Source organism: Lactuca virosa, chromosome 1 (assembly GCF_052849685.1).
Source record: "Lactuca virosa cultivar CGN04683 chromosome 1, Lactuca_virosa_CGN04683_v6, whole genome shotgun sequence".
Taxonomy (NCBI): domain Eukaryota; kingdom Viridiplantae; phylum Streptophyta; class Magnoliopsida; order Asterales; family Asteraceae; genus Lactuca; species Lactuca virosa.
In genome coordinates, this window is record NC_136426.1 from 58,495,294 (window position 1) to 58,507,374 (window position 12,081).

The following is a 12,081-nucleotide window of genomic DNA, read 5'->3' on the forward strand; positions in this document are numbered from 1 at the left end:
CATGAACAAGAACATCTTTCCGATCAACAAATAATCAATATCTACAAATCATGGGCTTCAATCGATTTATCTGGTAGCAGTTATCTCTATCAATGCTTTTCATCTATATAAACGTGAACGGTGCCCTAAATCGAAGCAATAATCTTTATCAAAGCTTTTAGACGGTATAAAACCAAGTTTGATTTTTTTATTTGGTTTTCGATCTTTAGCCCTAAATCAATTTGTTGGTTGAACTAGATTGTATTTGTTGTGCTTGATGCATTTTTAGCCATAGGAGTCTGAAGTTGTTAGGTACGTTTGATGGTTTCTTTGATTTTTTGGGAAATAGGCTTAAGAAGGCTGCTTAAGAAACAAAAAAAGGTGGATGAAGTTACGTTTTTCATGTAGGAGCTGATTGTATATGATTGTCTTTTATTATTATTATTATTTTGTTCTTTTTTTAATTTCTCCATAATCAGGTATGTCCGATGGTTTCATTGATTTTCTTATCTTCCTTTCTGGTTTTTGTACATCAAAACCTAAGGCTTGCTCATTTTTTCTTGCTAATATTTGAATTCAGTTACATTCCTAAACAAAAAAGAAAATAGTTTTCTTACAGATTCAAGGTCTATTGAAGGTGGAAATTTAAAACAGAATCAAGTTTTATGAAGAAACAAAGAAACTAAAGGATCGACTTCTCCCTTTCCAGGTGAATCATGTTTTTGACAATTTTGTTTGTTTTTCATCCATACATGTATTTGTATCTGAAGGTAAATTTACAATCTGGTATGAAGTATACAATGATATCGATTTGGATATAAAGATCTGCAGCGCTAAATCCTTTCACTTGGATATTTTAATCAATAATTTTTTTATGTTTCTATTTCTACTTTCAATTTGAATTTTTTTTTTCTTTTTTGCCGGGACATGATTTCAGTAGTCATCAGATTGGAGATGACTGCTGAACAGGAGGAACTTGGATCTATAACCAATATGAACAAAAAGGAGAAAATTGTGTACTTTTGAAATAAAGAAACCATATATGTATCAACTTTTCCACAGTTGTTTATGTGCATGTTATTTTAATTTCTTAGATTAAAGGGGATTTTTATTCTCAGATTATTTTGGGTTTTAGAAACTTTCATGTCTATTCAATTGATAGTTGAGTTTGTGTGTATACACAGATGGAAGGAGAAAAAAGAGAGTGACACCTTCCAAGACCCTTTATAAAGGGTATTTTAGGAAGTTACATCTTTCCTTATGCCCCTCGTAACTCAGATGTGCAGAAATCTGAAATTGAAGTGCTGGAATGGTATTGAACTTATATAAAAATATGAGAACAATAGTTGTTTTCCTTCTAACACTCTAACCGGGTTGATTTCACTGTTTATGTTGGCAACTTTTACAAATTACATTTCTGACCTTGTATGTGGTGTACAGGTACATGCAGGACATTTGTTTGTTTAGGAAAATATCTTTTGGGTATCAACTATCACGTTTACCTCTGTTGCATGACATTGTGTAGAAGCACTTAGGGATGAGCAAGGGCGGGTACCAGCCCTAATTCTTTAGAACCGGAACCGCCGGTTCTTGGAATCTTGAAACCGGAACCAGAACCGTTGGAACCGGTTTCGGTACCGGGTACCCGGTTCGTAATTTTCTTTATTATAATTTAATCATTATAAACCACAAAGTAATCATATATTATTAACTAAAAACTATTAGTGAGTTGTTTATTAATAAACATTATAAATTAGTTATCAATACAATTATGATGTTATATACGTTCAAAACCAAATGTCGTAAAAATATGTTGAAAACCAAATGAAATTATTAATGAATATTTACATATTGTCGCTCTCTGTTCTTTTATAACTTCATACACATCCAATGTGTAACTTTCATCGCCACATGTTTTAGTGATGCTAATAACCGAAGTCTATAACTATTATTTACTTACAAGTTGGTTAGTGGATAAATGAATTAGCATAAAGACCATTCTAAACACATGGATATTAAGAGATCATAATTACCATCTTATTATAGACCATTTAAATTAATGTTTATAGTGGAGTTTCTATGAATCAAAAGGTCTTCACTCTTCATTGTACAAAAGTTTAGCTAGAAATAAACTAATAACACGTTTAAATTTATCTTAGACTATTTGACACTTTATATATATATATATATATATATATATATATATATATATATATATATATATATATATATATATATATATATATATGAAAACCGGAATCGACGGTTCTAAGGCGGTTCCGGTTCCAAAAGCGGGTACTCGGTTTCGTTGCTCATCCCTAGAAGCACTTGCTAATCAAAACAGTTAAAGGGTTAATTGGATTGGAAATCCATTTGTAGATGTCTTATTCATTTAAAATCAATAAAGGGAAGTTATAGTTTTGGAATTTTAACCTTTACATTCTCTTGTCTAATTAAGCCCAAAAATTTGACAAGTATTGTTTATTTAATTCAATGTTGGAAAAGTTAATATTATTATTATTATTATTATTATTATTATTATTATTACTTGCATTTAGTTTGCATCAATGTTTTTGCATTTACCTTATGATTTATTTATATTTTTTTCTTTCTCATCCGTGGTGTCCACGGGTTATAACCTAGTTATGGTATAATGGTTTCTCTCTTTCCCTTCTATACATAGGTACGTGTTCATCACCAGCCTCCATCTAGGGTTTCTTTTACCCAACTCCTAAATGGAAGCCTCATCTTCGACTGGTCATCTAGGGTTTCTCCATAGGTCATCGACTTCACCTCCATTATGCCTCATCTAATCGATTATCCTCCCATCACTCGAAATTACACCGACAAAAGCTCTTTGTTTAAAACATTATGTTAGTCGTCGGTTGTCCTCCTCCATCTTCTCGCTTCAGCGCCACCATCTTCCACCTCCGACTCCAGTGTCTACGATCGACCCCATTCAGGAAATTTCTCTTCTCCCGTTTTCTGAAATCGTTTTTGTTATTGGATTTTCCTCAATCATACGAGACATCTAATTTTCATACAACATCGATTAATGAAATCATGATAATTTGAAACCAATAATCACCACATAATGCTTTTAATTTCTTTTTTTGGTGTTCGAGAATAAAAATTCACCATTAATCTACATTGAAGTGGTAGAAGAAAAACACAAAAATTAAACGGTTTGAAAAAATGATTCTACAGGTTTCGATTTCAAAAAATGATCTCCTTCAATGTGGGTTTCGATTCCTTGACTAATGAGTGCTTGAAGATGCCTGGCTGCGACTTGACAAAACCTGTTTAGAAAAAAAGTTAAAATCAAAATTAATGACTTACAAGTTTATGTAAAACAAATTGAAGAACCCAAAAACATTTGAAGTAATTCTCTCATTTGAATTCGATTTTTTTTCAATTATCTATGCTCATTTTTGGGCAGTGAGACTCATTTTTAGATATCAACTGAGTTCTCTTATTTGAATTCAACAAATCATTTTTTTATTATTATAATTCATGAAACTAGATTATGTTATCTCCGATTTCATGTTCCAATTTTATCAGGTCAAATTCTAACTTTCGATTTTCATTGATGTTTTTTTTTCAACAATCGTTTTTAATTTTTTCTTAAAGAAAATCATGTTTGAAAGCATCGGTTTTCTTTTAGCATTCTTTTGATTTGTAACAGAAAATTATTCTTGAGAATGATAAGGTTAAGAATTCTAACTGAGAATTCAAAGACGCAAATTGAAGAAACCACGCAATTGATTTCTGAACAGTGAAATCCCACATTCTTGATTTTTTTTCCTTCTTCACTGTTAAATTCGACTTTTTTTGTTTGAATTTGATGCAAAATTTGTTTTTTTACAATGTATCACAATTCTTTTTGTTTGAATCCATGTAATACTTTTATATGAGAATGTTATTGATCATACAATTGTGATTTCTTGACTGTTAAATTTGATTTATTCTTCTACATAATCTGCTTCTCCAAACTCGAAATATACATATTCTTAAAAGAAAAAATATATATATATATATAATTTTTATTTTTTCTAATTCTCAGAAGATTAATAGATTTAAAATTGTAATTTATTTCATTCTTTCCTACACATTTATGCATACGTTCATGCATCTGTTCATACATCTGACAAAACTAAGTGGTGGTGTGTAACATAATTTTGGGTTAAAATCTTAATGGTGGTGTGTATCTCATTTTGTATACTAAAATCTTCTCTTGACACCCGATATAATTTTGTACAGTGGTTTCAAGTCATTAGTTCTCGGGAAGATACAGAGTTTGTTTATAAACAAATAGAAATCCAAAGAAAAGAGAAATTAAGATGCAAGTAGGATGACTCTATTAAAGAAGAAATAACCCAAAAGCTCGTCAAATTATATTATGCCTTGTTGTTAGAATTCTCTCATTCTAATGAGAATGTTTAGAATTATGCTTGTAATCTATGATATTTCTCTTGTAAAATTTTCATTCTTAAAAGCATTATGGTTTTGTATTAGTATTTTTATAGCCACTCTAATAACATATATGTAATTGTAATTTATTTCCATTCCTACCAGAATATCTCTTATTTCATCCAAACAATTTTACATTTTTCACAAAATTCTTAAATTTGTAATTTTTTTCATTCTAAACAGAATGATTCTTAAACAAAAAAATCTTCTTTCATGTAAATAAAAATAATAAATTTATTTCCTATAAATTCGAATTTCATTAAATCATTACCTAAAATCAAACTGAGAAAAAGTCCAGTTTACCCTTCTAGAACCAAATTAAGACAAAATATAATTAATAATAAATGTATATTTCATTAATAACATTTTTTTAGTAATGATTTTATTTTTCATTGATCCAATGGCTAGGATTTAGTTACACGCTACACAATAGATGCTAGTTACAAATGTTTGTGTAGAGATTTAGTTACACGGTGTGTATATATATATATATATATATATATATATATATATATATATATATATATATATAAACTGTATTTTTGTAGTACAATATAAAACTCTTTTTTCATATTAAAATGAATAACTTGGTAAACGTGTAGTGTCAAGACATTAAATAGGTTGAGAAAGTTTGACTTTTAGCCGATCCATTTAATTTCCGTGTCGTGTCGTGTCAACTCATTTATTTTTGTATCGTGTTTCGGGTTAGAGTTTAAACCTTTTAGATATGTTTTGTCATGTCGGGTTGAAAAATTTTACTGGTTGGAAAGTAGGAGACGAATAGGCGAAAAGAAAAAAAAGTGAAACACCAAAGTTGGGAGATGGAATGTAACGTCTTATTTTTCAAACAAAATTTTTCATTCTAAAAAATTAGCAATTTATTCCACAAACATTCAACAGATAAGAAAACTCATTGTTTGATAAACATGAAAACCCAAGTATCAAAATTAGAGTAAACAACATATTTATGTGGAAGTCTCAAAACATAATGTTGATGCATGTGTGTACAATCAAACCTTGCCCTTCCCACGATCTGGTGAAGTACCTGAAAATATTTAATCCACAACTGTAAGCATAAAGCTTAGTGAGTTTCCCCAAAATACCACGTGACAGAATACACATACAATGCATACAAACAAAGGCTCTCGAATCTAGTGTCGATTTGCATACAAACAAGTCTCTCAACTCTCATGTTGATCCGAGTGACTACAACTAACGACTCTCGTTCACATCTAGTCACGACTAACAACTCTAGTGCATTTCTAGTGATACCAGGGGTTAATGGCTCTCGTGCACATCTAACATTGAACACGAGTAATATGGCTCTCGATTCTCGTGTCGATCCATTGTTAACTCCCCAACATAACATATCAACATATCAATATATCATACTATATAACAATTAGACAATAAACAAGCAAAAGACTAAGTTAGCATACTTGACTAAGCAACATACCACAATATATCTACATCCTAACATACAAGGGACATATATTACAACATATAGTATTTTGAGAAAACTCACCTGAAGCAGCAAACACATAATCAAACCACTAGAGTGGCTAAGATGAATTCACTCTCTAAACACCTACACCACGTGCCAATAACTCTACTTAGATCATTTCGAGATAATACACATATTGTACTTTATTTATACTTTTACTTTAGAAAAATTATTATATTATCATGTTGTACACACGCCTTCTCTTATATGATTATATAAGCGTTAAACCACACACTTTGTACATCTTTTTATACATGCCTTTAGGGTATGAATGATTCCAAACGTATTCTTAGGTTTACATACACCAAACACACACATTACCCTAAACCCGAGCTTACTTCTCGTTTTAAACACTCGTACCCAACCAAACTTGTAATACATGATGTGGGTTATGTTTTTAACATTAATACTTATCTAAAATCACATTTCATGGACCAAAAACATTCAAAAAGTGAAGCTCTTCTGTTTGCGGGTTTTCAGGTCAAAATCAAGCGAAATGATGTTGCTTCTTGGTTCTAGACACCAACACACGACCAAATGAGTTAAGGATGTCAAGTACTAGTCCTAGAAACTTGTAAGACTTGTAACATGATCTGGAATAGATCCAAGAGCTCAAATACTAACGTGATTTGTTTAATATGTAAAAACTCGATAAACACATGCAAATGACACTTCGAGAGCATTTCGAGATGGTTAATTTTTTTTTCAGAAGCACGATCTTGTTCCTAGGTGTCAAAGGGACCTGGGAACAAGCTTAACCATGGCTAAAACTATCTAAACTATACATAAAACATTTTAGAATAAAAATCTCACTATATGTGAGTGAGAGGTTTTAAAGACATTTTAAAGTTGTTTTCTTGTTTCTAGTTGTCCACACTTGCTAATAAGTGCCAAGGGGACTAAGTAGTGTCTTTGGCAAGAGGTAACAAACCCTAGGATCTGCTTACACCTTAACATAAATTGTTTCCAGAAATTGCAATTAGAACCCTAGACTAATATATTCCATTTTATTATTATTATTATTATTATTATCTAATCTTTTTAAACATTAAAAAGATTTACATATCGGAAGTTGGAAAATGGGTGATACATGAAATAATAAAATTCATAGTAAGTTTAAAAAACAAAATGGAAAAAGTAAGAGTTTGGGGACGAAAGAGGCTAGGTCGTGATGACGAATAAAATTAACTCACTTTGAAGTTTGAAACCCTTTCACACTTTTCATTACCCTAATCTGATTCAACTTAATCATCCTAAATTTTAATTTTAATTTTAATTTTTGATTTTTGGCCGACCACAAGTCTATAATCTCCCTATTCTAATAAAAGAATAAGTTTATTCTCCTTTTAACATGTGTCATCCTATTAGGTCCCTTAATTAATGTCATGTCAATCTATTAAATCTCCATTTCAAATTTCAAATTTCAAAATTTTCATTCTAATTAAATTAAATTAATAACATTAGAATAATCATTAAAATAACATTAATACAAATTATAAGGTCACGTATTTATTTAAATCAACGATTATAATTTTATATAACTAAAAAATATTTCTTAATTAACAATTTAATTAAAATAATTGATTAATAATTTTGATTTTTTTACTATGAAAATTTATTTAGTTTTAAAACTGTAGTTCTCACGGGTTATAAACTAGTATATAATATGTTTATAAAAATATAAAATTTATAAAAGAAAATTATATATAATTAATGAGGTCATATTTGAGTTATCTTCAAATTGAAAGTATTGACCATAATTCAACCCGTTTAATTTTTGTTTCATGTCAACCAATTTACTTAAAGGTGTTGAAATCTCTTAACCCGACCCGGCTATTTCGTATCGAATTTGTGTCGAATTATCGTGTCGTGTCAGCTTTTGACAAGTCTAGAAATGATACTAATTGTAGTTTGGCTTGAAAATGTTGGTTCCAGTTGAAGCTCAATTGATATCCCAATAACTTTTCCCCTAGGAAGGCTCAAGAATGGAGAAAGATTAGAGTTGTTAAATAACTCCAAGATTTAAAAAAAAAAGGAAGAAGCAACGTTTAATAAAAAAATCTGATTTTAAAAGCTCTAATAGTTATATATATATATATATATATATATATATATATATATATATATATATATATAATAAATAAAGATTTTTTTGTCACATAACATACTCTCACTCATTTTGCCAAATGTAATTTTGTGCTTATTTTAAATTAATTTTTTTTTCACATGACATTTTATAGTTTTTTTTTCCATTTTATTAAATTTCACGTAATATTGATATGTAATAACTGTAATTAATTTCATAATAAATAAATATCAATTTCATTAATATAGATTTTTCTAATTTTAAAATTATTAAATTAGTTTAATGACACAATTTACTACAATTCACTAATTAATACCTATGACATGGTAAAATTCACTTTTGACTTTGATTTTATGCAATTTACAAACAAGTTTTGAAAAATTAGTTTAATGAGTTTTTTTTAAAGAAAATAACCATTTGTTGTATTTAAAAATGGATATTGAGTAAACTAACCATTCAAAATGAGATTTTTAAAGAAAATAACCATTTTTTTGTTTTTGAAAAATGACCAATTACTTTCGAATTCCCCATTTCAGATTTGATCTTCAACTTTTAGAGTTCCTTTTTGTTTTTTCCAAAAACAAATTTCAAATAAATCTTTCTCCTTACGTAAGAAATGTCTATTTCGAAGTGTTTAATGTTACAGTTTTCAATCTAATGTTTGATTTCATGCCCTAATAATGTATATAGTTCATATTTACTATATTTGTTTAACTTTTTGTTAGCTTTGAGTAAAAAATGAAAGTTTTGTTCGAAATTCTGAAACTGTTCATCGAATTTCATATTTGTTCTTGAAATTTCCAGAGTTTTTGAGATAACCAGTGTCCACTCATGGGTAGTTGTATGTTGCATTATTAAGAGTTAAAAGCGTAGATAGATTATAAATATTAATTTTAGACAATGACTGTAAACTTAAAAATATGATATCCAATGTTGAAGTACTTACTTATTTATAGTTTCTTTAAAATATGTCAATAATTTTTTTATTAGTATAGATTGAAGTACTTAGTCATCATTACAGTTGTATTTATTCTGAAAGTTACTTTAAACTACTTAATGTTAAAGATCTTTATATTTAATTTTTTTAATCAGCTCATATAGTACACACGACTCATAACTAGAAATCTATAACAAATATGTCAAATAAATTAAGTTTGATTAGAATTAGACCCAAAAAAACAATTAAGGTTCGAATTCAATAAAAACTTGACTTTAGCCCTTATAAACTTGAATTTGACTTATCATAAGTTTTAACCTTGTTTTTAGTAGTTGTACATTAGAGAGTTGAACTTGAAGAGGTTCGAATTCATATAACATGATAAAAACATAAATTATTTATGGAAAAGTTCATACTTGAAACAATTTTGAAATAAATTATCATTTCTTTTTCGCTCCGAATAAATAGATAATTTGAGTGCACGTGGTTTGATATAAATGTTATATTCGTTTCAAATGAAAGAAATATTTTTTAGCTGCTCTTATAAACAGGGGCGGAACACAAACACTACAGCTTGGGGGCCGGAATCAAAACTTCATAATTGAACTATATTATAACATATCAAAACTTCATAATTAAATTATATTAACAAGTTTTATTTGGTTCAAAATAATGACATATCAAAAGTCTAAATAAAAAAACTAATATAAAGATTGTTACATTGTTAATCAAAGTGGAACGCGACGATCTTTTGCATTTTTAAAGTCTTCTATAATTGTCTCTAAACTAATCTTTTCAGCAAGTTCCCTTTCGAAGTGCAAAACCAATGAGTCATTTAAAAACTCGTCTTCCATTTTATTCTGTAACCTTGTTTTAATGAGGTTCATTGCTGAAAATGATCTTTCTGTTGTAGCAGTAGAAACTGAAAGAGTAAGTATGAGACTAGCTACTCTATAAATAAGATGAAAGTTTGCTACTCTTCTAGTCTTTATCAACCATTGACACAATTCTGACATAGATGTCAATAGTTTATAATCTGCATGTTGAACGACATCAATCTCATAATGTTGAAGTTGTATCTTCAAAACTACTTTCTCTTGTTCATTGAAATCTCCAGGATAAAACTTCTCTACTAACTTAATTATATCACCACTTCGAAAAGGCTCATCAACACTTTTAGGATCTAAAGTTGTTGAAAGTCGAAGCAACTCCGTTGAGCTATCGTTGAATCGATGATTGAGTTCCATTATTTGAAAATTAATTGCTTCGAAAAATATATCCACTCGGTAATGATGTTCAAGTGTATGATCACTACACTCGTTACGAGCTCGAGCCCCTCTACTAAAGTATGGAGAAGACATATCAGGGATATCAATGTTGCGTTCCTGACAAAATGACATAACAAGAGAGAGCAAACCATCCCATCTTTCATCTTTCATTTTTTGTAATAACAATTTGGTAGATGCAACTAGCCTCAATGCGTTACAAATATCTTGAGATTGTCTTTGTAAAGCTTAACAAAGTAAATCAATGATCTCCATTATTTCTTTCTCGAGATGAAGAATAAAAATGAACTCAAATGTAGTAATAGCCTCATATGCTGAATCTGCATCGCCTTTGATTGAACCGATGCCATCTTTAATAATTTTAAGTAAAACCTCACAAGTTGGACTAAACATTTTGATTAAGCTCGAAACTGATCTGAGGTGAGAACTCCATCTAGTATCACCAGCTCGTTGTAATGTACCAATTTGATTAAGACCTCTACCCGTCTCTAACTCATCAATAGAAATCTTATATGAAATTTCCTCGGCTTGTGCATCTCTAAGTTGGTCGGCACGCTTGGAGGAAGCACCAACAACATTGACAACAAAAGATAATCGAGTAAAAAACTTCTGTAATGCAACAACTCCTCGTGAAGTGGCTATTAATGCTAATTGAAATCGTTGGGCAAAACAATGAACATAATACGCATATGGATAATCATTTGAAATCAATGCTTGCAAACCCTTGAAATTACCTCAAATATTGTTTGCACCATCATATCCTTGCCCACGAATTGACTTAAGATCAAGATTATTATGTGACAATACATAATAAATTGCATTCTTAAGCGTTTGTGACCTATTAGTATCATATGTTAATTAGCAATATCACTTTAATATGATTATTGATCATACTAGATCTTTCACAATCTACTTACACTATATGCCAAGTCCACTCTTATACACATCATAATATACATTAAGCTACCAAGGACTTGAGTATATTGTAACTGAGCTACACTATCATCTTTATTATTCTTAAGATGATAAGAAGAATAAAAGAGGATGAATACAGGCTTGTCATCATAGTGTCTAAATTTCTTGAGTACACTTTCGATATAATGGGATGGAGTAAGAGTGTATCCTTCTAGACTTATTCTAACTCTTACACAAAGTATCACATCTGCTACTGCCATGTCCTTCATGGAAAAGGAGGAGTGTAGCAATACTTAAGGTATACTCGCAATTTTGGATTCAAATTAAAGAGCATAATTACTTTATAGATCAAAACCGAAATCAATTATTAATAGCATTTAATTCGAGTTTGTATATGTTAAACGAAAAGGAAATAATTGTTGGATTAGTGTCTAAGTCCATAACTATAATTGGAATGTACTTGACCCGACTCGGCATGGTCCATTTGGGTTGCATGGCATCGGAACATTTGGATAGACCGTTTATGAGGAAAAGACATTTTGTGACATATTAATATATTATAAGTTCTAATATATTAATATGAAATCATGTTATTTAATTAGTATTGATCAAGAATTAATTTGGACTTAATTTAGTGATCAAAAAGAGACTAATTAAATATATGGGGATTGATTGTGTAAATCATTCATTCTTATATATGTGGGCTTATGATCCAAGATTCCTTTATGTTGGGTTTAACCCATGTGGTGATCCATGGATACTCCATGGAGGTTAAAACCCATGGAGCATAAGGAATGGGTAAAGTCATGAGTTACATGGTGTAACCGTAATAGCCACACTATATAAGAACCCCTTTAGTTCAAGAAATTGGCACTAGTGATACATATTTTGAGGGCTAGCCGAT

General features: G+C 29.7%; 1 protein-coding gene across 1 annotated transcript; it reads right to left on the reverse strand.

Moving 5' to 3' along the window:
* Positions 1 to 9,704: 9,704 nt before the first annotated feature.
* Positions 9,705 to 10,415, reverse strand: LOC145114242 (uncharacterized). Its single transcript, XM_079050248.1, has one exon. It carries the CDS (start codon positions 10,413 to 10,415, stop codon positions 9,705 to 9,707), a length of 711 nt encoding a protein of 236 aa, XP_078906374.1.
* Positions 10,416 to 12,081: the final 1,666 nt, after the last annotated feature.